This window comes from Lepidochelys kempii, chromosome 17, assembly GCF_965140285.1.
Source record: "Lepidochelys kempii isolate rLepKem1 chromosome 17, rLepKem1.hap1, whole genome shotgun sequence".
NCBI lineage: Eukaryota > Metazoa > Chordata > Testudines > Cheloniidae > Lepidochelys > Lepidochelys kempii.
This window is the reverse complement of record NC_136396.1, coordinates 14083169-14105315: the sequence shown is the minus strand read 5'-3', so window position 1 is coordinate 14105315 and position 22147 is coordinate 14083169. Positions and strand designations below refer to the sequence as shown.

Here is a 22147-nt window from a genome sequence, read left to right as displayed (position 1 = left end):
GTGAAGGATCTGATACTGCCCTGTACTGACTGGACTTGATGGAGTCCCATTGGTGTGATGCACTACTGGCCAGTTCCGCCATCAGATCCTGGAATAGTTATTTGTCGTTCCTGTTTTCTCATCCAGTGGACGATGTATTTTTTACTGAGTTAACACGCCTAGAATGTGATGCATTTTTGAGACAGAATATACATTGAAACTCTTAATTAATTAATTAATTTAAAGGAAGCACTTCTGATTAATGGAGTGGCTTGTTTATTCATATGGAGAGCCTTGCCTCCAACAGCAGTGAAACCAGCTCTCAAAGCATAGAACTGCCCAGGATTATCATGAAAATTCTTGTTTTCCATTAATAGCATCATAAGGAATTAGAAACCTATTTTGTTATGGATTCTCAATGACAGTTGCAGCACAAATTCATTACCACACATACTGTATATTCCACATGACAGCTGAGCAAACTTATGAAATAACCATTGAGGATGATTATATTGGGTATGAGGATTAGCACAGCAGGCAGCCATGTTGGCACAGGGCAGGGTTTGGGCCAAAGGATAAATATACATTCTTTGATTACTGTTATTAATGGGAGGCAGCTAGACTTCAAGCAAAGACAAGGCTCACTGGCCACCTGTGAGCTAATCACATGGATTTGCCTCATTCTGTGATTCAGCTCACTTGGAACCTGTAATCTAATTCACAAAGAGAGATGAGAAGAGTAAGCAATTCATTTTCTGCCTCACATTGATGTGCTTTGTAAACTTTTAATCCTTTAAAAATTACAGTTCTGTGCAAAATGGAGAAAGCACAGTATGCAAGTCTTGTGTCTTTAAGTGCACCATTGACGGGCTACTAATTAGCCTCAGTAAGGGGCTACAAAAGCTACATCAAAGTGAGGAGCAGATGACATATTCAAACAGTATACTAGAGCATATATAGATTAAAGATTTAAGCTAGTAAGGAAAACACTTACCCTTTGGATTGGAAAAAGGACCTCCAGTAGGCAATATTGTCTCCATATTCAGGCCTTATATTCCATTGGTAGTGCCCCTTTCAACACACAAGGTGGTCGCTTTCCATAGAAATGTCAGATCCAGCCAATTGATCCACCTTATTATATTTATAGCAGAAATAAAAACATGGGTGATCATACTTGAAACTGGTCTGGATTGCATGTCTTTTACCTTGGGAATGTACATAGGATTTATTGGTTTATTTTTAGCCAAGTATTGAACTCACATTAATCAGAAGATGATTACTTTTCCTAAAGGCCCCATGATAATTCATGCTGATGTATTTTATGAAGTCTTTGTATGTGTATTTCTATTGGAATAAGGTTACTCTGCCAGACAGTTAGAAGCTGTCATTACTGTACCACTCTGCTACTTTAATTAACATAAAGCCCATGAACGACTAGAAACAAGTAAGTTGTACAATTTAGGGATGATTCTCTGTCATGCTACGGTCCCTTTACACAACTCTGGCATACATGCTATGCTTTGGCTGCGCTCTTCTTCCTCCATATGGAGGTCTGGGATGAAGAGCTTAAGTTAGAGCATACCTGAGAACTACATCATCCAGTTTAAAGGTGTCGTTAATCTCCCCTGAACCTGCTATTGGATCACTCCCAAAACATTAGATCGAGAAACAAAAACTAACTCAAAAAGACAAGGAGTACTTGTGGCAGCTTAGAGACTAACCAGTTTATTTGAGCATAAGCTTTCGTGAGCTACAGCTCACTTCATCGGATGCATACTGTGGAAAGTGAGCCGTTGCTCACGAAAGCTTATGCTCAAATAAATTGGTTAGTCTCTAAGGTGCCACAAGTACTCCTTTTCTTTTTGCGAACACAGACTAACACGGCTGTTACTCTTAAAAACAAACTCAGATAGTGGTCAGTGAAATGTTAACCTACTCCGTGCAGCAGAGGAAGATGATATTAAAGAGGGCACGCATGTCTAAAAGTGATATCCATGGGATTATATGGGTACCCAAATTCCATGCTTTATATTGTAAACTGATCACCCAAAGGGGTCAGGAAGGAATTTTCCCCTATTGTATGGCATTGTTTGTTTGGGTAGGCACATTGTGGTTTTTTATTCCTGCATCACAAGCATCAAGTACCTAGCCACTGCTGGACTAGATGAATCAAAGGTCTTGTCCCGTGTGCTAGGTCCTGTTGTATTATACTTGTATGTATTTCCCCGCCTTAGGTTTTGTAAGGCTAATTCAGCTCATTCCAATAACATTTGCTTTATTATATAGAACTTGTTATGCCATAATGCACTCTTCGCTATACTGGAGGTTGCTGTAATAGGAGCCTTGATCCTCCTCTGAGGTCTATGAAACGAGAGCCAGCCTACGGCGCAGCCTCCCTGATTGTGATTAACGTTTATACAGATGGACATGCACAAAGTGGAAATTCTCTGTGCTCCCGTCATCTCCCTGCCTCAATGTTTGAAAATTAATTTGACTAAAACAAATAGTCAGGTTCCCCTCAATTTGTTTGTACCGTTTCAGTGACAGAGGACAGCCGCAAGCCTGGATGTCGCCTGTCAGTGCCAGTAATTGGAACAAACCAGACAGTGCTCAATAGATTTAAAGAACAGGGGAGTAGGGAGAGAGGTGCAAGGAAAGGAGATGTCTAGGTGGAGCAAATCCTTGTAGTTTATACTTGGTGCTCCTTCCGATGGAGAATGACCGTGAAAGACCATAGGACAGCACAGGGCCCTCAGAAACACAGGTGTACCTCCCACTGAATTATATGGAAGTTCTTTGGGTAACCTCATGGCAAATCCTGTAGGATTTTATAAAAAATGAGATCCTTTCAACAGATGTTTTTGAATAAGTCTATGGAATTTCCTAGAACATTATGTCCCTGCTATATTTCCTATAGGGTGGGTTGTTTGGTTTGTTTGTTTTTTAAGCTATAGAAAGGAACTTATTTTCTGCTACATTTTATAGGGTTTTTTTATTATTATTATTTCTGTAGAATCTTACTTGCTTAATCTCTTTTAAATGCTATGAATGTTCCCCTAAGGACAGAATTTGGCCTATGAGGACATTTTTTACATGCTGAAAGAAGCTTTAAATGACAATATCAGTGATCTTGAAATAAAGAAACAGACAAAAACAAGGGGGACATATATCTGATTTCAGTAGAGCCACATGTTTTACACCTTCTGAGGATTTTCTATACAGGAAACTTGGCAAAGGGGAAATTAAGACTGCAGGCACGTCAGTCATTTGCATCCCAATTGCCTTTCAGTTATAATAGAGTTTTTAAAAAATACACTTAAATGTTACCAGGCTTTCACTTGGAGAAGTGGAGGAAGTTGATGTTCTGGATTACTGGAGCTCCAGAGAAATCTTGCGAGCCAGAGAAAACATGCATATAACGTATAGGCCTCAACTTACCACCAGCACATAGTTCTTTAAAAGGATGCTGTTAAGTAGCTTCACAACCCAAATTGAGACAGTTTAAAAAGGGGATAGGGATGGAAGGCTGGAGACGGTTGGTTTACACACCTAATACAATTAGATGTACTTGTGTGAGGTCTAGCCCTGTTCCCTTTTCTCACATGAATAGCCCCATTCAATTCACAGGTTTAGCTGCCCCCCCGATTAGGTGAACAAGTTTCTGCCCATGAACTCCTGAATTTACGTGGAAAGAGTTTTATTGTCATTTCAGACATCTCCTCTGCAATGTTGGAAGCTTAAGCAGATTAGTATTAAGCTAGTGCATGATTACACCTCACAGTGATGCTGATCAGTGGAGTTTCACTGTGCAAACCCAGTGTAACTTCCGGTAAAAAGCAAGCCACTGAAATTGTGGTAATTACTGTTTGATATTTTACAGTTAATTTCATAGAGGTGGTGATAGCCAGAGAAGCAAAGCAGTTTTAAAACTATGGTTTTGTATTGACACTGTCTTTAAAAATTGCTCTGAAACCCTTCACTGTAAGACCTAGGGGAGAAAATTCTTGGCGCTACAGAACAAATTCACAAAGGAAACACAGTGTTATGTGGCTAGTGAGTTATGGCTATGACACCTCTCTAGGGGAATAAATGTGTTATTCTTCCGTATAAACATATCACACAGCTCTTTTTGTCCTCAGTATATTAAACTGAGCTGCCATGCTAAATTCGATCAATGTTCATAAGGTGATACTTTTCAAGCTGCTTTTGAAAGCCAGTTTTTATTCAAGCTCATTCAAGTAATCCTGTCACATCCAAGCTGGGTGAGCTAATGTCATGAGCATTTTATGTAGCTGTGTGGCTGAAGCAAATCAATGGGCAAGGAAGGGGAGATAAAACCAATCTATTTTTCATCTCAGCGAAAGTTACTTGTATGTTAAGGTTAGCTGGAACCTTTTGAAAATGGGACATAAAAATCCAGCCTTATCATGGTGTCTGTTTCTGTTTCTTCTTCTTCTTCTTCTTTTTCCCTTTTTTTTTTTTTTTTTTTACTATCTAGTATTCAGTGTTTCCATTGATTTATTTTTATTCAGTATTTAAAAAAAAAAAAAAACCAAAACCCCTCCCTTCACACTTCTCCTTAGTGGTAATTGCAGTAGGTAAGCAGTATTATGCTATGTATAAGGATTGTATATATGTTATGAGAGGGAGCGTCCTATCCCGAGCAAACAAAACTCAGTGTTACATGTATTGGAATTAATAGGCTGAGGGCCTCACAGTGCAAGCGTTAACTACTCTCCGAGAGAAGGAAGGAGGGTCTTATTGTTACAGCATTGGCCTGGGACTCAGGAGAGCCAGGTTCTGTTCCCAGCTGTGTTACAGACTCCTTGTTCTCTGATTACAGCTGGTTCTGGTTTTTTAGGGTATCCAATTTGGGACACCTTGGACCTGATTTTCAGAGGTGCTGAGCACCTGCATCTCCCACTGACTCATTATAAGGTATTGGTTTTCAGTGCTTCTGAAAATCAGCCCAAGAGGTCTCAGATTCGGCAGTTGCACAGTGAGGCACCAGATTCAGACACTACTTTTGAAAATGTTGACCTTAGTCTTTCTGTGCTTCACTTCCCCTCCATCAAATGGGATAAATGCTCCTTTACTTCACAGAGACTTTCTGATAAATGGGCTTTTTCATTACATGCATTTAATGCATGAAAGGAATTCAGAGCTTCTATGTTGATGAGGGGTCACTAGAAAAGCCTCCAAACAAATAAATACAGTGGTCCTGTAAAAGTCAATGGGACTACTAACAGTGGTATAAGTTATGCTCAATATGTGTTATCAGGCCCTAAAGTGCATGGATGCCTGATAATAAAGATGAGGTACTCTTAGAGACTGAGGTGTCAAAAGAAGAGGAGCAACTTGTTAAGTTAAAAAGCAATAAGTCACCTGGTCCAGATGGTCCACCAAAGAGTTCTGAAGACACTCAAGTATGAAGTGACTGAGGCACTAACAAAATGTGCAACCTCTCACTAAAACACTCACTGTTCAGAGAAGTGGGGGGCAGTAAATGTTGTAGCTCTGTTTAAAAAAGGCTTTAATTTCCTCAATCACCCTTTTAGGGGTGATTGAGGAAATTTTAGGCCAGTAAGCCTTATGTCAGAATGTGGCAAATGGTTAAAGTCATATTTAAAAACAGAATATAAAAAATCTGGAAGATCATGATGGGGTCTAACCAGCATGGTTTTTGCAAAGAAAAAATGTGTCTCACTAGTCTCTTGGAATTCTTTGAACATGTCAATAAAATAGTGGATAGAGGAGAACCAGTTGACAAGGCCCCACACAAGAGGCTTTTAAAGAAGCTATGGGATGAAAGGCAAAGTCATCATGGGGTGAAAGGCAAAGTATTTTCATTGATCAAAAACTGGCTAGGAGACAAAGAACAAAGAGTAAGATTAAATGGCAGTTTTCACCATGGCAAAAAGTTGACAGTGGGGGGCCTCAAGATTCAGACCATGTCCTATGTCATTGGGTTTTTTTTAAGTGGCGGGGGAGAGGTCAGTAGTGAGGTTGAAAAATTTACAGATGGCACAAAGTTATTTAGGTTAGTGAGGATCATAGAGGGGTATGAAGAACTTTAGAGAAACCTAAACAAGATAGGTGAATGGGCAACAAGATGGCAAATTTCAGAGTAGTAGCCGCGTTAGTCTGTATTCGCAAAAAGAAAAGGAGTACTAGTGGCACCTTAGAGACTAACCAATTTATTTGAGCATAAGCTTTCGTGAGCTGCAGCTCACTTCATCGAGTGGAAAATACAGCAAGGAGATTTATATACACACAGAACATGAAAAAATGAGTGTTATCATACACACTGTAAGGAGAGGTTTCAGAGGAGAGTGATCACTTAAGATGAGCTATTAACGGGGGGGGGGAGTGGGGGTGGGAGGGGGAGAAAACCTTTTGTAGTGATAATCAAGGTGGGCCATTTCCAGCAGTTAACAGGAACGCTGGAGGAGCGGTGGGGGGTGGGGGTGGGGAGGGAAATAAACATGGGAAAATAGTTTTACTTTGTGTAAAGATGGTAAATGACATTCAAGATGATAAATGCAAAAAATGTACATGGACGGGGAAAAATGAACTACTCATAGATCTTATGGGGTTCTAAATTAACGGTATAAAGAAAGGGATCTGGGTATCATAGTTGACAGTTCAATGAAGACCTTTGCTCAGGGTGCCGCTGAAATAAAAAAATAAGCTAGAAGTTAGGATGCATAACGAATGGGATGGTGAATAATAAAGAGAATATTAAAATGCCTTTTTATAAATCAGTGCCGTAGCCTCATGTGGATAATGTGTGTAGTACTGGTCACCCCATCTCTAAAAGGATATTACTGAACTAAAAGGGGGGTCAAGAAGAGCAACAAGAAAGATCAAGGGCCTGGAAAAGCTTTCATATGAAGAGAGATTGAAAAGTTTGGGATTGTTCACTTTAAGGAGGGGATGAATAAATGGGGATATAATATAAGTATATAAAATGGTTACTGGTCTAGAGAAGGGAGATAGAACCACTTCTGTTTTCCCTGTCTCAGAACAAGACATATAATTCAATTAAAAGGTGGAAAATACCAACCTGATAAAAGGAAATATTTTTTCACACAGCGCCACAGAAAGCTACTAAGGCCAAGAACTCAGCAAGATTGGAAAAGGGATTGGACATTTATATGATTATCAAGAATATACAGTGTTATAATTAACACTGACAAAAACTTTGCTGAAGGGATATTAAACCTTATGCTTCAGGGCTTAAAGCAATCTCTAATATGAGGGGCAGATTACCCCACATCTGTTTATTGTGTACACATTCCTTTGAAGCATCTGGTGCTTGCCACTTCTCAGATATAGGATACTGAACTAGATGGCTGTTGAGTCTGCTCCAGTCTGGCAATTCTTGTGTTTCTATTTTGCTAAATATGCTGTACAAATGGTGTGGTTTGAGGGGACCCATATCTCTTTAACTTACATGTTAAATGAAACAAGGAGAGAAAGGAGACCCTTAGTACTCAAACAGTTTATTAACATTGAATGTTAATTTGCCTTCCTTTTCTTCCCACATGGCAAGTTTGTCATCCCATTTGAGAAAAGTTTCTTTTAACAAACAGTCTCTGGCTCTTAGCTAGCTATTGGATGCTTAACAGAGTTGCAAAGTTAATTATCAGAGTTGTGGCCGTGTTCCTATGTATCCACAAAAACAACGAGGAGCACCTTAAAGACTAACAGATTTGTTTGGCCATAAACGGTAAAAAAACAAACAAAAAAACCAAACCCCACTTCTTCAGATGTTGCATCTGAACAAGTGATTTTTTACCCATGAAAGCTTATGTCCAAATAAATCTGTTACTCTTTAAGGTGCCACCAGACTCCTCGTTTTTAAAATTAATTATTTAATTTACAGCTTCTTAGTTGGATAGGTTAGAAAATCAAGAGGTGTGTCTGTTAGAAATTAACCTTTTTGCTGTGGTTATTTGTTTCTATAGGCGGTTGGAGCAGGACTGAGTTATCATGGTGTAGTTTTCTCTTCAGGGATTGCATGTATGTACTGTACAGTATTTTCCATTTGACAAGATTTTTGCGATAGAAGGAAATTTAGATGTTATGCACGTCACCTCTACTCTGAAAAGCTATGACCCTGTGTTAAGTAAAGAGGCTTTTTAAAAGAAAATAATCTAACATCAAGGGCTTTCAGTATTATATTCCTGGTAATTTAGGTAGCACATTTATGATGTGTCTTCTGTTTAATGACTGGATTAAATAAATTGTTTCACGTGAAATATTGGAGCGTTCTGCATTCTCAGATCAAGGCTAGAAGCAGCTCAATGACTGAAGGAGTGTCAACAAGTTGTTCAATTTCACTAAGTGGTTCTTTTCATTGATCTTCAGCTTTATTGTTTACAATTAAATCCATTTCAATGCAAAAGATAAACATTTTAACAGGCAATAGCAAGGTCTTTTGTACCAGATGACATTCTTCTCTCTTTGATAATTAAGTACAAATTGCGTCACAAGGCTTGCTATTCCCTTGTACAAATACTTGCGTAATACGGACTAATTGGTGTCAGCAGATGACAGAGCTGCAAGTTTTTTCTATTTTCTAATATGTTTTTAATTTGCATAATCAATAATTTTATTACTGTCCTTGGGACTCAGGATGAAAGATGGTTATGTGCTGAAAACAAAAAATTCTGTTTAAGGTGTACTTTATCCAGTACAATTGATGAGTGACTCTGAGGCCATTGTTCTGTATGATAGGTGAGATACCTAACAGGATGTCCTTTGTCCTTTCCAATAATAATTTCTGTTACTAGCTTATTTATCCAAATGTTTGATTAAGCAATGTATAATCAGATTTTCAATCTGAATAACTGTTGCAACATAGAATCATAGAATATCAGGGTTGAAAGGGACCTCAGGAGGTCACCTAGTCCAACCCCCTGCTCAGACATATATGCCTATATCTCAAGGCTAATCCTCAGCTGGTGTAAATTGTCACAGCTAGACATAATAGAGCAATTTACACCAGCTATGACAATTTATACCAGCTGAGGATCTGTCCTCTCTAGAGCTGGGTGAATAATTGATTTTTTGGTTTGCAGGCAGTTTCAGAAAAAAACAGGTCAATCTGAAACCAAACATTTTTGGCAAATTGAAAAATTCTGCAAAAAAAATTGTTTTGGGTCAAACAAAATGTTTTGTTTTCTATCTGGGCATTTTTAAAAAGGAAGCAAAAGAAACTGCCAGAAGTGGAGGAGAGGCCACTGCCACCCTTTAGCCCAGTGGACTCACATGGGAAATAGGAGAACTGGTTTCAGTCCCCCCATCTCTGTGATGCAGAGCAGGGATTTGAACGTGAGTGTCTCATCTTGCCGGTAAGTGCCCCTATCCATTGGGCTATGGGATATTCTGAGGGAGGTATTGCTCAATCTCTTCTGTTAAAGCTGTTCCATTGTGTGTGAGTAATTAAACAGTCTTTGGAGCATGGATTTGAACTTGGGTCTCCAACCTCTCAGGTGAGTCCCCCTGACCACCAGGTTGTAGAGTCCTTCTCACTCTCTTGCCCAATGACTATTCGAGTATTTTAGACAAAATGAAACAGCTTCAACAGGAGAAATGGAGACACATACAACCCAGACCACCATCTAGCCACCAGGCCATAGCACTCTCCTGTAGATGGGAGACCCAACCTGAAATCTCTTCTCCACATCAGACACAAGGGAATTGAACCAAGGTCTCTCACAGCCCAGGCGAGTGCCCTCATTACTGGGTGAAAGATTATAAACCTCAGCTCATCTGGCTGTTTTATGAATGATATCTAAGGCCTTTGCGAATGCAGGCTAAAAAAAATAAAATAAAATTGTTTTTGTCTGAAACTAATCTGTGAATTCATGCCAAATTTGTGAATCTTTTTGAGTCAGCCGAAACTGCAATTTTCTGCAAATAAACTATCCATATGAAAAAAATTAATCTCACTCTATGTCAAAGCTGAAGGAAAACAGAACAATAAAAAACAATAAAATGAGTTGTATATTTTCGAGCGGCCAGCTCTTTATCCTGTCTTAGAAGATTTTACAGTAACATGCCTGTGACACCACAGAGAATAGCTTATATTATCAGAGAAAGAAAAGAAAATTAATACTAATTCAAAATAGAAAAATGCTATGGAAATGTGAGTGAGGTTGCCTTGGGAGGCATGTTTGATCTCAAAGATGGGTATAACAGTTCTACTTCCTCTATTACTATGCTCTGTGATATTAGAGCTTTTGGGGCTTAGTCCAAAGCCCTGGAATGAATGGAAAGACTCATTATTGACTTTTAATCAGTCCCATAAGGACTTCTTAGCATGAAGCCCAAGAATGTGATGGAGCTAGTTATGGATCTCTGTTTCTGAAGCTGCAGATTTTCCAGAACTAGTCCTATAGATTTTCCAGAACTAGTCCTATAGATTTTCCAGAACTATTATAAATTAGAGTAACCAAAGAATTGCTCTAATCTATGCCATCTGAGGACTGGAGGATCTTTGCCGCATCAATGACATGCCTTTCACTGGTCTCAACATGCTCTCTGTGCTACCAGAGAAGTTCAGTAGGAGCAAATTGTATATCTACAAAGAGCTTCCCCTACAAAATGAACTCTAAGGTGGCCAGTTATGTCCAGGTTCCAACTCCTTCATACTGCCTGAGTTGTACGAAGGAGCCAGATTATAGAAGAGGACCTGGGCCCATATTTCCATGTTTTCTTCTATGGAGATTAGAAAGACTGACAAAGTGATTTCGGGAGGATGCCACATACATACTGTATTCATTGTACAAACCTTGGTGCTTTAATTAACATGTGTTTGTGGGCATTGTGTCGTTCTTTTGTATGCACATAGATATTTACAAGATATATTATGGATACTGATAGATATGAAAGGGATAAATACATATGCACACATATATTACATATTACAGATACACACACGAAAACACAAGTGTGTGTATTTTTATATATATATAATATCATAAACTCATAAATACAGAGTGTCAGTATTTCACATGCAACTCTGTGTTTGTATTACAAGTCTTCATTTCTCGAGGGATGTTTCGCTGATAGAGTGATAATCATGTTCTAACAGCCAGGCCTATTTCTCTGGTGTTATTGAGATGACAGAGTAATAATCATGTAGACACAGCAAACTTATTTGGTAACTTCATTTGGATTAATTTGGGATCTGTGTCCTATACCTTGAGAAATCACAATATTCTCTGCTTCAAGTGAAAAGTGGTGACATTAGAGAAATGGAAGGACAGTGTGAGAGAGAATTGAATGCAGATTCCATGTGCATGCCATTTGTCTGTAAGCTTAGCAAATGATTTTTTCCAATACTCAAAGAATCATCAGCACTTTCTTTTATTCTTCTTTTGATAAAACTCTCATAGCTGATTGGCACAACATCACGACAATAATGAAAGGAAATCTTATATCACCATATCAGAGACATAATTATTATTTTTGTAATTTACTGATTCAGCAAGCTGACTTTCCCCAAAACTGTCTAATGAGAGTGCTTTTTAAAAAAAAAAAATGGGACACCCCTGATTCTTTAATTTGCGTGGATGGAAAGAAACTCCTTTGTGGTCTAAAGAAGAAAAGAAAGCTGTGTATTGAGTGGCCAATGTCATGAAGAAATAAAGGGCTCTCTCCTTCCAGTTTCCAGTGGCTAGTGAATTAAATATTCAGAAATAATTATATGTGTAAAAAGTCTTAGAAAATTAAGGGAAAATGTGTATCTATGACCTTGAAATGCTGCTGCAGAAGATTTAAAACTCTCCACAAAAATCATAAAATAGATCGCATTGCTGTGGGATTTGAACTCTCTAAACGGATACTGTGTACTACAGTGTTCTTGCTGGACTATATACATTAATTATTGGTTGTGCAAAGATACATTTATTAGGAACATTGACACAAGAAAAACTCCTGGACCTTTGATACCATTTTGTGATAGATGTATAGTTGTATAGTATAGATGTAATGGTTTGAGAGAAAGAGCAGGTTCAATGTTTGACATCTCCCAAATAAAATAAATTGAGAGCAACTAAACGTTATGTCTTCTAAGCTGTTAACTAATGCACATGGGAATAGTACTTAAGGGGCTGCACATTGAAGATATACATACCAATGTGGAAAAAATACACAGGGGACACCACGACTCATAATGTCTTTTCTCCAGGGGAGGAGTAGGTATTGTATAAGGAATTTCACTTCACAGAAGAGGGATGTGCTGAATAAATTTTGTGCACCCAAGAGACACTAAAAATATCAGATAAGAAGGTTAAATGAATGGCTCCGAGAGCAAGGTATTTCCCCTGGAATTGAAGGTGTCACCTCTGCTGTGTTTTCAGACCACCACTGTATTCACCTAGTAGGCAGTTTCTAATGATAAAACAAATCCCTCAAAGCCACAATTGGCATGCCTTCTCACTAAAACTCTAACTAATAATTTAGCTCTTTGGGGACTGGGGACACGTACCATGTCATCCTAAGCAATCTGTTGCTTATTTTTTTCTCTTTCCATGCTTGGGACCTGTCTTAACAAACGTGATGATCTTATTCTGTTTAACTTTTAATAGTGTTTGATCAAACAAAACTGATCCAAAGAATTAATGCAAACTGAGTTTCAGTTATTGATAACCTACAATTTAATTGCTTTGAGCTACACCTTGGGCACACGTCACAGTCATTACTTTTTATTCTTATAAAGTCCCAGTACTGCTGTATTTTTCTGATCCAGATTCCCTGGATCTCTTATTACAAATAGCAAAGTTCCCTGTTGGTCAGCTCCAGGGACAACAAAAGTTTAAATGCATCAGTATCAACCAGCTCAAGTCACAATTCCCCCTGAGACAACGGCTTTCTCCATTTCCTGTCTGTACAGTTTCCAGTACCCTCCTAGCTTACTCCACCAAACTGCTTGCCACTCTGCTGATCTAGCAAATTGCTCAGTGCCACTGACGTACAGATTCCTTCCTGGGACACCTTTGTCTATGGTCTCTTTATTAAATTAAAGACTGATGATATCATTATGATATACATTATAAGGGCCACTCCAATATGGCAGCACTTAGAGGAAAAGGTCATTGCTACGCCACCTGAGCTTTCTGAACATCTGCACAAAAAGGAGCCATAACTGAGTTTGGCTTCACTGATGGGCATGAGGAAAGGGAGGCTGGGTCTTTCGGGGTTGGAAGGAGCTCTTTTCACTTGCTGAACAGGAACAGCAAGGAATGCCTCTTCCCAAACTCCCTCAGAGCCAGAAATAATAAGCAAAATGTCTGTAGGCGCAGTTGCTGCTCCATTGTGCTTCCCTCAGTTCCACAGCAAAGGCCACAAGAGACATACATTTGAGCCCACAGAGTATGAACATATCAGTAGTATTCCCCCACCCCCATCCGTTCAAAAATCATGAATCTGGTCTGCAAAATGATGGGATTGGCTAAAAAAAAATCATAAGATTTAAAAAGAAATAAATAAATGTAGGGGCTTTTTAAAATTGCCTTCTGGTTTCTGAGCCTTTAGGATGCACTCACGTCACGATTTCAGACTTTTCTCCCTAACCATGAAAGCTAGAAACTTATTCTTTTTGTTTGAATGGAGGGTCAGATTCTCTTTCAATCTCATGAAATCAACAGCTCGGGCTTTAAAAAAAAACAACACACCAATCCCATAAAACAAATATGGAATCACAAGAAAATTGAGTTTGCTGGCCATAGTAGACTTTATGCATAGCTTGTTTTCCATTATTTTTATTCGCATCCCTTCTTCAAGAAGTTAGAAACATAGCTATGAACAATTTCTCCTTCAATATACTGTATAACGTGTTATCATTTATGTATTCGGTTGTATTTTCCCCACCTAAAAACTGGGAAAAGGGTAAGGAAACGGTTTCCTCACTAGGAAGTATCTAGAACCTCAAGTACACTTTGAACGGTATATTCATCCTGAGCCCTAGGGGCTTTTCAATAGTTTTGCCTAAATTTCTTTTTCACGGTATTGGTGGTTGTCGAAGACATAGCAGGCCCAATTACTAAGCCCCAATTGGCTGCAGTGAGAATTGCATGGGCTCAGCACTTCTGAAAATCAAGCTCCCAGTGTGCAAGTGCAATAATTTTCCTTTAGAATCTCCCTCCAACCTTTTTATCACACTTGGATTAAATACACCTCCTTAAAAATTAAGGGTAGTATGATACCTTTCAGGTGAGAGATTGTTGTTGAGAAGTGATGAGCATAGGCTCCGCGGTACTAAATGTATAATAATAAGTCACTGATATGAATGGGACATGCCAATTTAAAAAAATCACATTGTGCTCTCTTATCTTCTGTAGCTATTATTGTGACAAGTAGCTCCTAAATAACTGTCACTGAAGGAGGTCACAAGCAAAAATCTTTTTCGTTTCCCCCACTATTTGATAGCACTCTGTGAATAGTTGGTTTCATTTTTTTCTCCTGTATAATCAGTCAGGCCAGGATCTTGCAAATACTTCTGCACGTTTCATTTTATGCATAAGCAGCGTTGCCAACTCTCACAAATGTATCCTGAATTTTTCCTAAACTGCAACTCCTGGGGTCATGGGATTATATGAATTTCTCAGTTTTATTTAAAAAAAAATGTTTCCAGCCCTCATGGCTGCAGAGAGAAGCTTGAAAATATGAACCTCAAATGTTTGAAAATGAGAAGACATATAACTCCCCCTCCCCCCAAAATGTATTATTAAAAAAATAATTTTCTTTAAGCCAGTTTGATGATTTTGGGGGGCCTAGCTCATGATTTATGAAGTCTTGGGCTTAGCAATACCACATATGAGTCGCCCTATTAAATTCAATGAGACTACTCATGTGTAGCTCTAAGCAGGTGCATAAGCGTTTGCTGGATCATGAATGTGGTCAATTTCTGCTGTTTATTATTTGTATTTTCATAGTTCCAAGGAGCCCTAGTCATGGACCTAGCATCCCATTGTGCTAGATACTGTGCAGATCTTTTGAGAAATAAAGGTGGCAGGGGGAAGATACTTTGGTACAGATCTATTAATGGTAAAAAGTGACTTTAAAACCACAAATATCAGGAACAGGTGTACTACAGGAAATTACTTTTAACTCATTTTTGGAAGTTGACTGCATTTCAAGTTGACGTTATCCCTGTAAAAGTCTACTATGAGAAAATACTGAAACTGCCTAGAATGTAATGGGTTCACATGGTTTTTCTCACTTCTTTGCATGCGTAGACATTTTGTCTTTCTTTCTCTCGGCGTTGCAGGTAAAGAATTAGGTGTCAGCACGCTAGCTGAAAATGACAACCAAGATGCTAGGGGGCCGGCTGTCCCGAAAATATCAGGCTTAGAAAGGAGTCAAGAGAAGAGCCAGGACAGCAATAAAGAACCAATACTCGAGCCTGTGGTGCCTAAAGACGCTTGTCCTCAGGTTTCTCAGACTTTGGCCCAACATCTTTTGGAGCCACAGCCTGAAGCACCTTCCCCAAGCCCTGTACTGGTTCAGCGTACAGAGGCTCCTGCCCAGCCACCACAGCCTCAAGCCTCACAGCCGCTGCAAGGCTCAGAAGAAGCCCAGCGTCCACCTGCACCTCAGCCTCAAGTGCAACGTCCACCCAGGCCACAGTCCCCTCTGCAATCTGTCCATCAAAACCTGCCGCTGGTGCAGCCTCACCCTTCCTCACAGAGTCTCTCTCAGCCTTTATCAGCGTATAACAGCAGCAGCCTAAGCCTCAACAGTTTAAGGTAGGCAAACTGTTATTTATTATGGCAAACAATAAAGGAAAGCCTATTAAAATGTGGCGAAGATGCCCAAATTGTTAGCTGAATATGCACATAGGAGGACATGCTTTTCAGGGCTTGTCTGCCTGGGACATTTAGGAAAGTTCAGAGGAATTAACTAAAGGTGCATAGTTCAAGCACATTAAACCCTTCAGAAGTAAAGCAGCCTTAGCTTGCTTTGGCTCAGCAGTTCTCAAACTTCACTGCACCGTATCCCCCTTCTGACAACAAAAATTACTACCTGGCCCCAGGGCGGGGGACTGAAGCCTGAGCCGCACCAGCCAGGGCTGAAGCCCTTGGGCATTGGCTTCAGCCCCGGGCAGTGGGGCTCAGACATCAGCTTCAAGTCCAGGCCCAGCAAGTCTAACGCCAGCCCTGGTGCCCCTGTTAAAAAGGGGTGGTGACTCACTTTGGTTTGAGAACCGCTGTTAGCTTAATCTCCTTTGCTGCTTTGGGGTGAAGACCTTACGACAAAGGAGGAGCTGCTACACTGGCCCTGTATATCTATCTTAAGTACTTACAAGACCCCCATTAGTGTAATTTCTGAGCACCTCACAGTCTTTAATGTGTTTATCCTCACAACACCCCTGGGAGGTATTATCCCATTTTTACAGCTGGGCAACTGAGGCACTGCGAGGCTAAGTGACTTGCCCAGGTCACACGGGAAGTCTGTGGTGGGGCAGTGACTTGACCCCAGGTCTCCCCAGTTCTAAGTTAGTGCCCTAACCACTGGATCCTCCTCCATCTATCCAAGCTGGGATTCCCCTACGCAGGAGCCAGTTAAACTAGCTTTAACTGCGGATGATACTAAACTGGGAGGAGTGGTAGATACGCTGGAGGGGAGGGATAGGATACAGAAGGACCTAGACAAATTGGAGGATTGGGCCAAAAGAAATCTGATGAGATTCAATAAGGATAAGTGCAGGGTCCTGCACTTAGGACGGAAGAACCCAATGCACAGCTACAGACTAGGGACCGAATGGCTAGGCAGCAGTTCTGCGGAAAAGGACCTAGGGGTGACAGTGGACGAGAAGCTGGATATGAGTCAGCAGTGTGCCCTTGTTGCCAAGAAGGCCAATGGCATTTTGGGATGTATAAGTAGGGGCATAGCGAGCAGATCGAGGGACGTGATCGTTCCCCTCTATTCGACATTGGTGAGGCCTCATCTGGAGTACTGTGTCCAGTTTTGGGCCCTACACTACAAGAAGGATGTGGATAAATTGGAGAGAGTCCAGCGAAGGGCAACAAAAATGATTAGGGGTCTGGAACACATGACTTATGAGGAGAGGCTGAGGGAACTGGGATTGTTTAGCCTGCAGAAGAGAAGAATGAGGGGGGATTTGATAGCTGCTTTCAACTACCTGAAAGGGGGTTCCAAAGAGGATGGCTCTAGACTGTTCTCAATGGTAGCAGATGACAGAACGAGGAGTAATGGTCTCAAGTTGCAGTGGGGGAGGTTTAGATTGGATATTAGGAAAAACTTTTTCACTAAGAGGGTGGTGAAACACTGGAATGCGTTACCTAGGGAGGTGGTAGAAGCTCCTTCCTTAGAGGTTTTTAAGGTCAGGCTTGACAAAGCCCTGGCTGGGATGATTTCACTGGGAACTGGTCCTGCTTCAAGCAGGGGGTTGGACTAGATGACCTTCTGGGGTCCCTTCCAACCCTGATATTCTATGATTCTATGATTTGGCTGCTCTGTGCTTTGAGTTGAGGGGTGGAATCTGACCCACAACTGCTCAAGTTCTTGAGTTACTTTAAACCAAAATCAGGCTGTTTTTCCTTCAGAGTCCCATGCAGCAGAAGCGTGAATGATTATTACATGACATAGTGAAAAGTAAAACGTGAGCACTAGCTATTTTAAGACATTAAAAAAGTCATGTTGGAGTATGTTAAAGGGGGAAAAACTTCAACCAGTACATACACAAATATTTATTGCTGGGTAATCTACCTAGATCTTTATGTTGTGGGAGAAGAGAGGGAGTCATTAATTATATGATAAGCAGGTAGACATCACCATTTTCTCCAGCCTGTCTCTCATCTTCTACGATCTTTCATTTTATTTAGTGATAACTATCTCTATTAGTGCAAAGATCACTAATTTGAGCTTCAGTTACCTGGAACAACAGTTCAGAAGCATTCGTGCCGAAAGGAATTGACAGTGAAGTAATAAATGTACACAGTGGATTGTTCCTTTGTGTGCCATTCATGTATTTCTTCAAGGCTGATACCATTTAACTTTGGAACTCAGCCTCTTGCAACCTCAATTTCTCTGACTAGAGAGTAGATTGGAAATAAAAAGGGAATTTCAAAGTTACGGTTTGTTTAGCATGTTCCAAAAGTAACTTCTGGTGTGTGTGCAGGGAGGGGTGTGGGGCGTGATGAGGCTTTTCTTCTTTTCCTGCATTGCTTAATTATTCCCTCCCGCCTCTTTTCATTAACAGCAGCAGCAGGAGCAGTACTCCAGCCAAGACTCAGGCCCCTCCTCCACACACAGCCCACCACCCCTCCGCTTCACCATTTCCCCTCTCTTTACCCAGCCACAGCCCATTGCACACCTTCACGCCCACCCTCCAACCTCCTGCTCACTCGCATCACCCCAATATGTTTGCCCCTCCTACGGCTTTGCCTCCTCCACCTCCATTGACTTCAGGGACACTGCAGGTTGCAGGACATCCAGCTGGTAGTACTTACTCAGGTAAGAGTTGGATGTGTTACGGGAGAAAAACGTTTTCGTGGAACGACATACAAAACTAGCTCTTGGTTTTAAGTCAAATTATTTATTTTGACCAATACAACAAGGGTTGGCCGTTTGACAGAGGATGTACCCACTGACATGCTCAGGGCTGTGTTAAAAATGGAAACCATCAGTTCAGCCTGTCCCAATAATATTCCTTCCACCCTAGGAAAGAATATCTGTGGGAGGCTAAATTTTGTGTTTCTTTTTTCTCTCCATGGTAAAATCATATTTGAGTGCGTGCTCCCATTACATGAACCCTCTGGGCATCTGTCTTCACTGCAGAGTTAACCTGAGTTATCTACACGTGAGTTACTCCACTCGAGTTAGCATAGAGTGAGAGCAGCCACACTGCTATATGATACTTGAGGTACTGTGTCCACACCTGTGCGGTACTCACTCGAGTGTGGCAGTAAGACTTCTGTGAAATATTAGGAGAACCTCTCTCCTTCCTGGACCCATGGGAGGAATTGTGGGAAGGCACTGGAGGAGTAGCTTCACTCGAGTGACATTAGCCTGCATACATATTACGGAGTGGTCATGTTAGAAGCTGACAAGTTAGGTTCAGTCAGTTTTTAGCCTGTGTAGTCTTGCCAGTCAACGCTAGTTAAAAACAGCACAGTACTTGAGATAAGGACTTTTGTGTGTTGACCTGTCCCGATTTAGAGACAACACTCAAGTTATAGCTTGAGTTAACTTTGCAGTGAAGACAAACCCCGGGAGAAAGGGGAAATTGAATGGGTCTATTGCCTCCAGTGCATTTTGGGAAGATCCAAGGAAGACCCTCATGTTTTGTGACGCGGTAGTTGGGAGAAGATAGTTTTCTCCTCATAAGGGAAACCTAAACTTAGTTCTGGCAGCCAAACCCAGCAACCACCAGGGGGGACTGCAGAAAAGCTCCTGAACTCACGGCTTTATTCTTTGTTTCAGAGCAAGATCTTCTTCGTCAGGAACTCAACACACGATTTTTGGCCTCCCAGAGTGCAGATCGTGGGGCCTCTCTGGGGCCACCGCCCTACCTGAGGACCGAGTTCCACCAGCATCAGCATCAGCACCAGCACACACACCAACATACACACCAGCATACCTTCACGCCTTTCCCACACGCCATCCCGCCCACTGCCATCATGCCAACGCCGGCACCGCCCATGGTGCGTACCCCAGGCAGAAATGTGAGGATAAGTAGAGCACGACTCTATTCTTTATTACAAACTACAAAAATCTCAGTTTTAAGGGAAAGACAATGCTTTTGGGCCGGATACCCTTAGCTAGAGGCAAAAAGGCCTCCTCCTTCCTCAAACGTGTACTGATAACTAACAATAAGTACCGAATGGCAGCATTTAGGCTGATGAATTTAGCCTGTTGACCCAACATACTATAGTGCTTGGAACGTGTGATACTTCTCATGTGCCTGTTCCTTTCCTCTATTGCCTAAAGACGTCATGTTACTCCGAAGGATGCAAAATCCAAAGCACAGTCTTATGCAAGACTTGCTTATTCTGTTTTTGTTTATCTCTGTTGGTTGCTAAATAGTAGAAAGGCAGTCTTTGATATTACCAACAGAAGCGAAGGTATGAACAACAAAATACAAAGTAACTAGTTTGTGCTTTGATCCCTTTGCAGTTTGACAAATACCCTACAAAAGTTGACCCCTTCTACCGTCACAGTGTGAGTTTTATTACTGTGTTTAAAAATTGACTTAATCGCTTTTCCATAGTGGGCTGGGATTGCCGCTCAATAACTAGCAGAATGTTCAGTCTGTTCTTAATCATCACTCCAGGAATTACCATTATCGTTCTTGGTCACTTTAGCTTTGCCTTTTAAAGGCTTGCCTTTGTGGTGCTGGTTTCTGATAAAGATGCAGTATCATCTTTTTTAATCAAAAGATCTTTTGCTTGACCAACTTGATGTGAAGATGCGGCATAAGAGCTTAAATATGCCACATAAAGCAGGATACACCAGTAATTTCATCACCATTTTTCAGTTGTGTCATAAGCCATTAGACTAAATTTCTTCCTAAGAAATTTGTAATGAAATGACAAACTATCATACATACCCTTCAGGGTTAGATAATCCAATAGTTTTACTAATATATTTCACTGTATAAAAACTAAATCCTTGTCTTTTGTGTGCTTCAGATTTCAAAAGTCGTAACTGTGCCACTGGGCTTGTTACATTTTGAAAGCTCTATTTCCTGACAGCAATGAGAATCTAGCACTGTGGTTAAGAACTACAAAATAAAAACCTTGTAATTTAATAGCTGGTGTGTTATAAATCAAAAATATATTGTAAATCAATAGATTTCACTTAATTGTCAAGCTTTTTGGTTTTACAGTTTGTATCATTGATTGATTAGCTGCTGAAATCTAGGTTGCTTTTCTCCATTGTCAGGAGCTTCATCGTATTGGTAAAAGACAAGTTCTTGATTGGCTACGGAGAGAATTTTCTCACTCTCATAATGATATTTTGATTAGAGAATGAGTTACTGCATCAGTATTATTCAGAACTCTGCAAAGCACTTGGCTTTTCATGTTGGTTTTGTTTAGAAGTGGAACTGGGCAAGAAAAATGAGATGATGGTTGGATTCTTTTATTGTTTGTTTTGCTCACTTTGGAACCTATTTAGGCCCAGATGCTGAAAAAAATTTACTCACATGCCTAACTTCGAGCATGTGAATACTCCCATTGATCTTCAATAAGACTCGTCTGCGTAATTTTAAGTCCATATATAGGTGTTTTGCAGGATTGAGGCCTTTGTATGAAATGTTAGGGCTCAATCCTGCAAACATGCATGCATGGGAGCACTTTTACTCACATGAGTGAAATCACTCACATGCTTATATGATTTGTTTAAAGCAGGACTCCACCCTTAGTCACTGGGTTTCACATCAGTTTATAAGATACGTTATCATCAATGTGGCATGTTGATTCAAGCAAGAATGCAGAACCGGAGAAATAGATAAACGTGCATTAGGAAAATAAAGCACAGCAGTCAATGGTGATTACAGAAAATCATTGAGTGACTTATCTATATAAGCTTTTTCAAATTGACATTGACAAGTTCTCTTATGAAAACTGCAGTTACTAGAAATCCGACCAAACTAAATCATGCCATTTTCCTTCTAAATGTTAACGGAGGGCATTGTGTTGTTATCTGCTAGCCTATGGGGCAAGATCCTTAGCTGGTGTAAATTGGTGGGTGTCTGTTGAAGTCAGTAGAGCTGCACCAATTAACAGCTGCTGGAAATTTGGCCCATTATGTTCAATGATGTGTCAATAATAGAATGTGACAGTAAAAAAGGTGTAAAATATTATTATTCTTTATTATTTATATTATTATAGAGCCTAGGAGCTCCAATCTTTGACCAGGATCCCATTGTTTTAGGTGCTGTACAAACACAAAAGATGGTCCTTCCCCCAAAGAGCTTACAATCTAAGGCTATGTCTACACTACAGACCTTACAACGGTACCGCTGCAGCTGTAAGGTCTCACATGTAGCCGTTCTCTGCCGGCAGGAGAAAGGTCTCCTGCCGGCATAATGCAACCACCTCCAACAAGAGACAGTAGGTATGTCGGCAGGAGAGCATCTCCCACAGAAATAGCGCTATCCGCCCCGGCACTTTTGTCGGTGAACTTA

General features: G+C 40.5%; 1 protein-coding gene across 10 annotated transcripts in view; it reads left to right on the top strand.

The window, feature by feature from the left end:
- Window positions 1–22147, top strand: part of AUTS2 (activator of transcription and developmental regulator AUTS2) — a 993348-nt gene that overhangs the window by 946393 nt on the left and 24808 nt on the right. For 5 of the 10 annotated variants that reach the window (XM_073315300.2, XM_073315295.2, XM_073315298.2 and 2 more), the window contains 4 exons: window positions 15263–15740; window positions 18218–18471; window positions 19441–19682; window positions 20134–20178. In XM_073315300.2, coding sequence (XP_073171401.1) covers window positions 15263–15740; window positions 18218–18471; window positions 19441–19682; window positions 20134–20178 — 1019 coding nt within the window. The remainder of the gene's footprint in view (window positions 1–15262; window positions 15741–18217; window positions 18472–19440; window positions 19683–20133; window positions 20179–22147) is intronic. The other 5 variants (XM_073315299.2, XM_073315294.2, XM_073315293.2 and 2 more) reach the window with 4 other exon arrangements.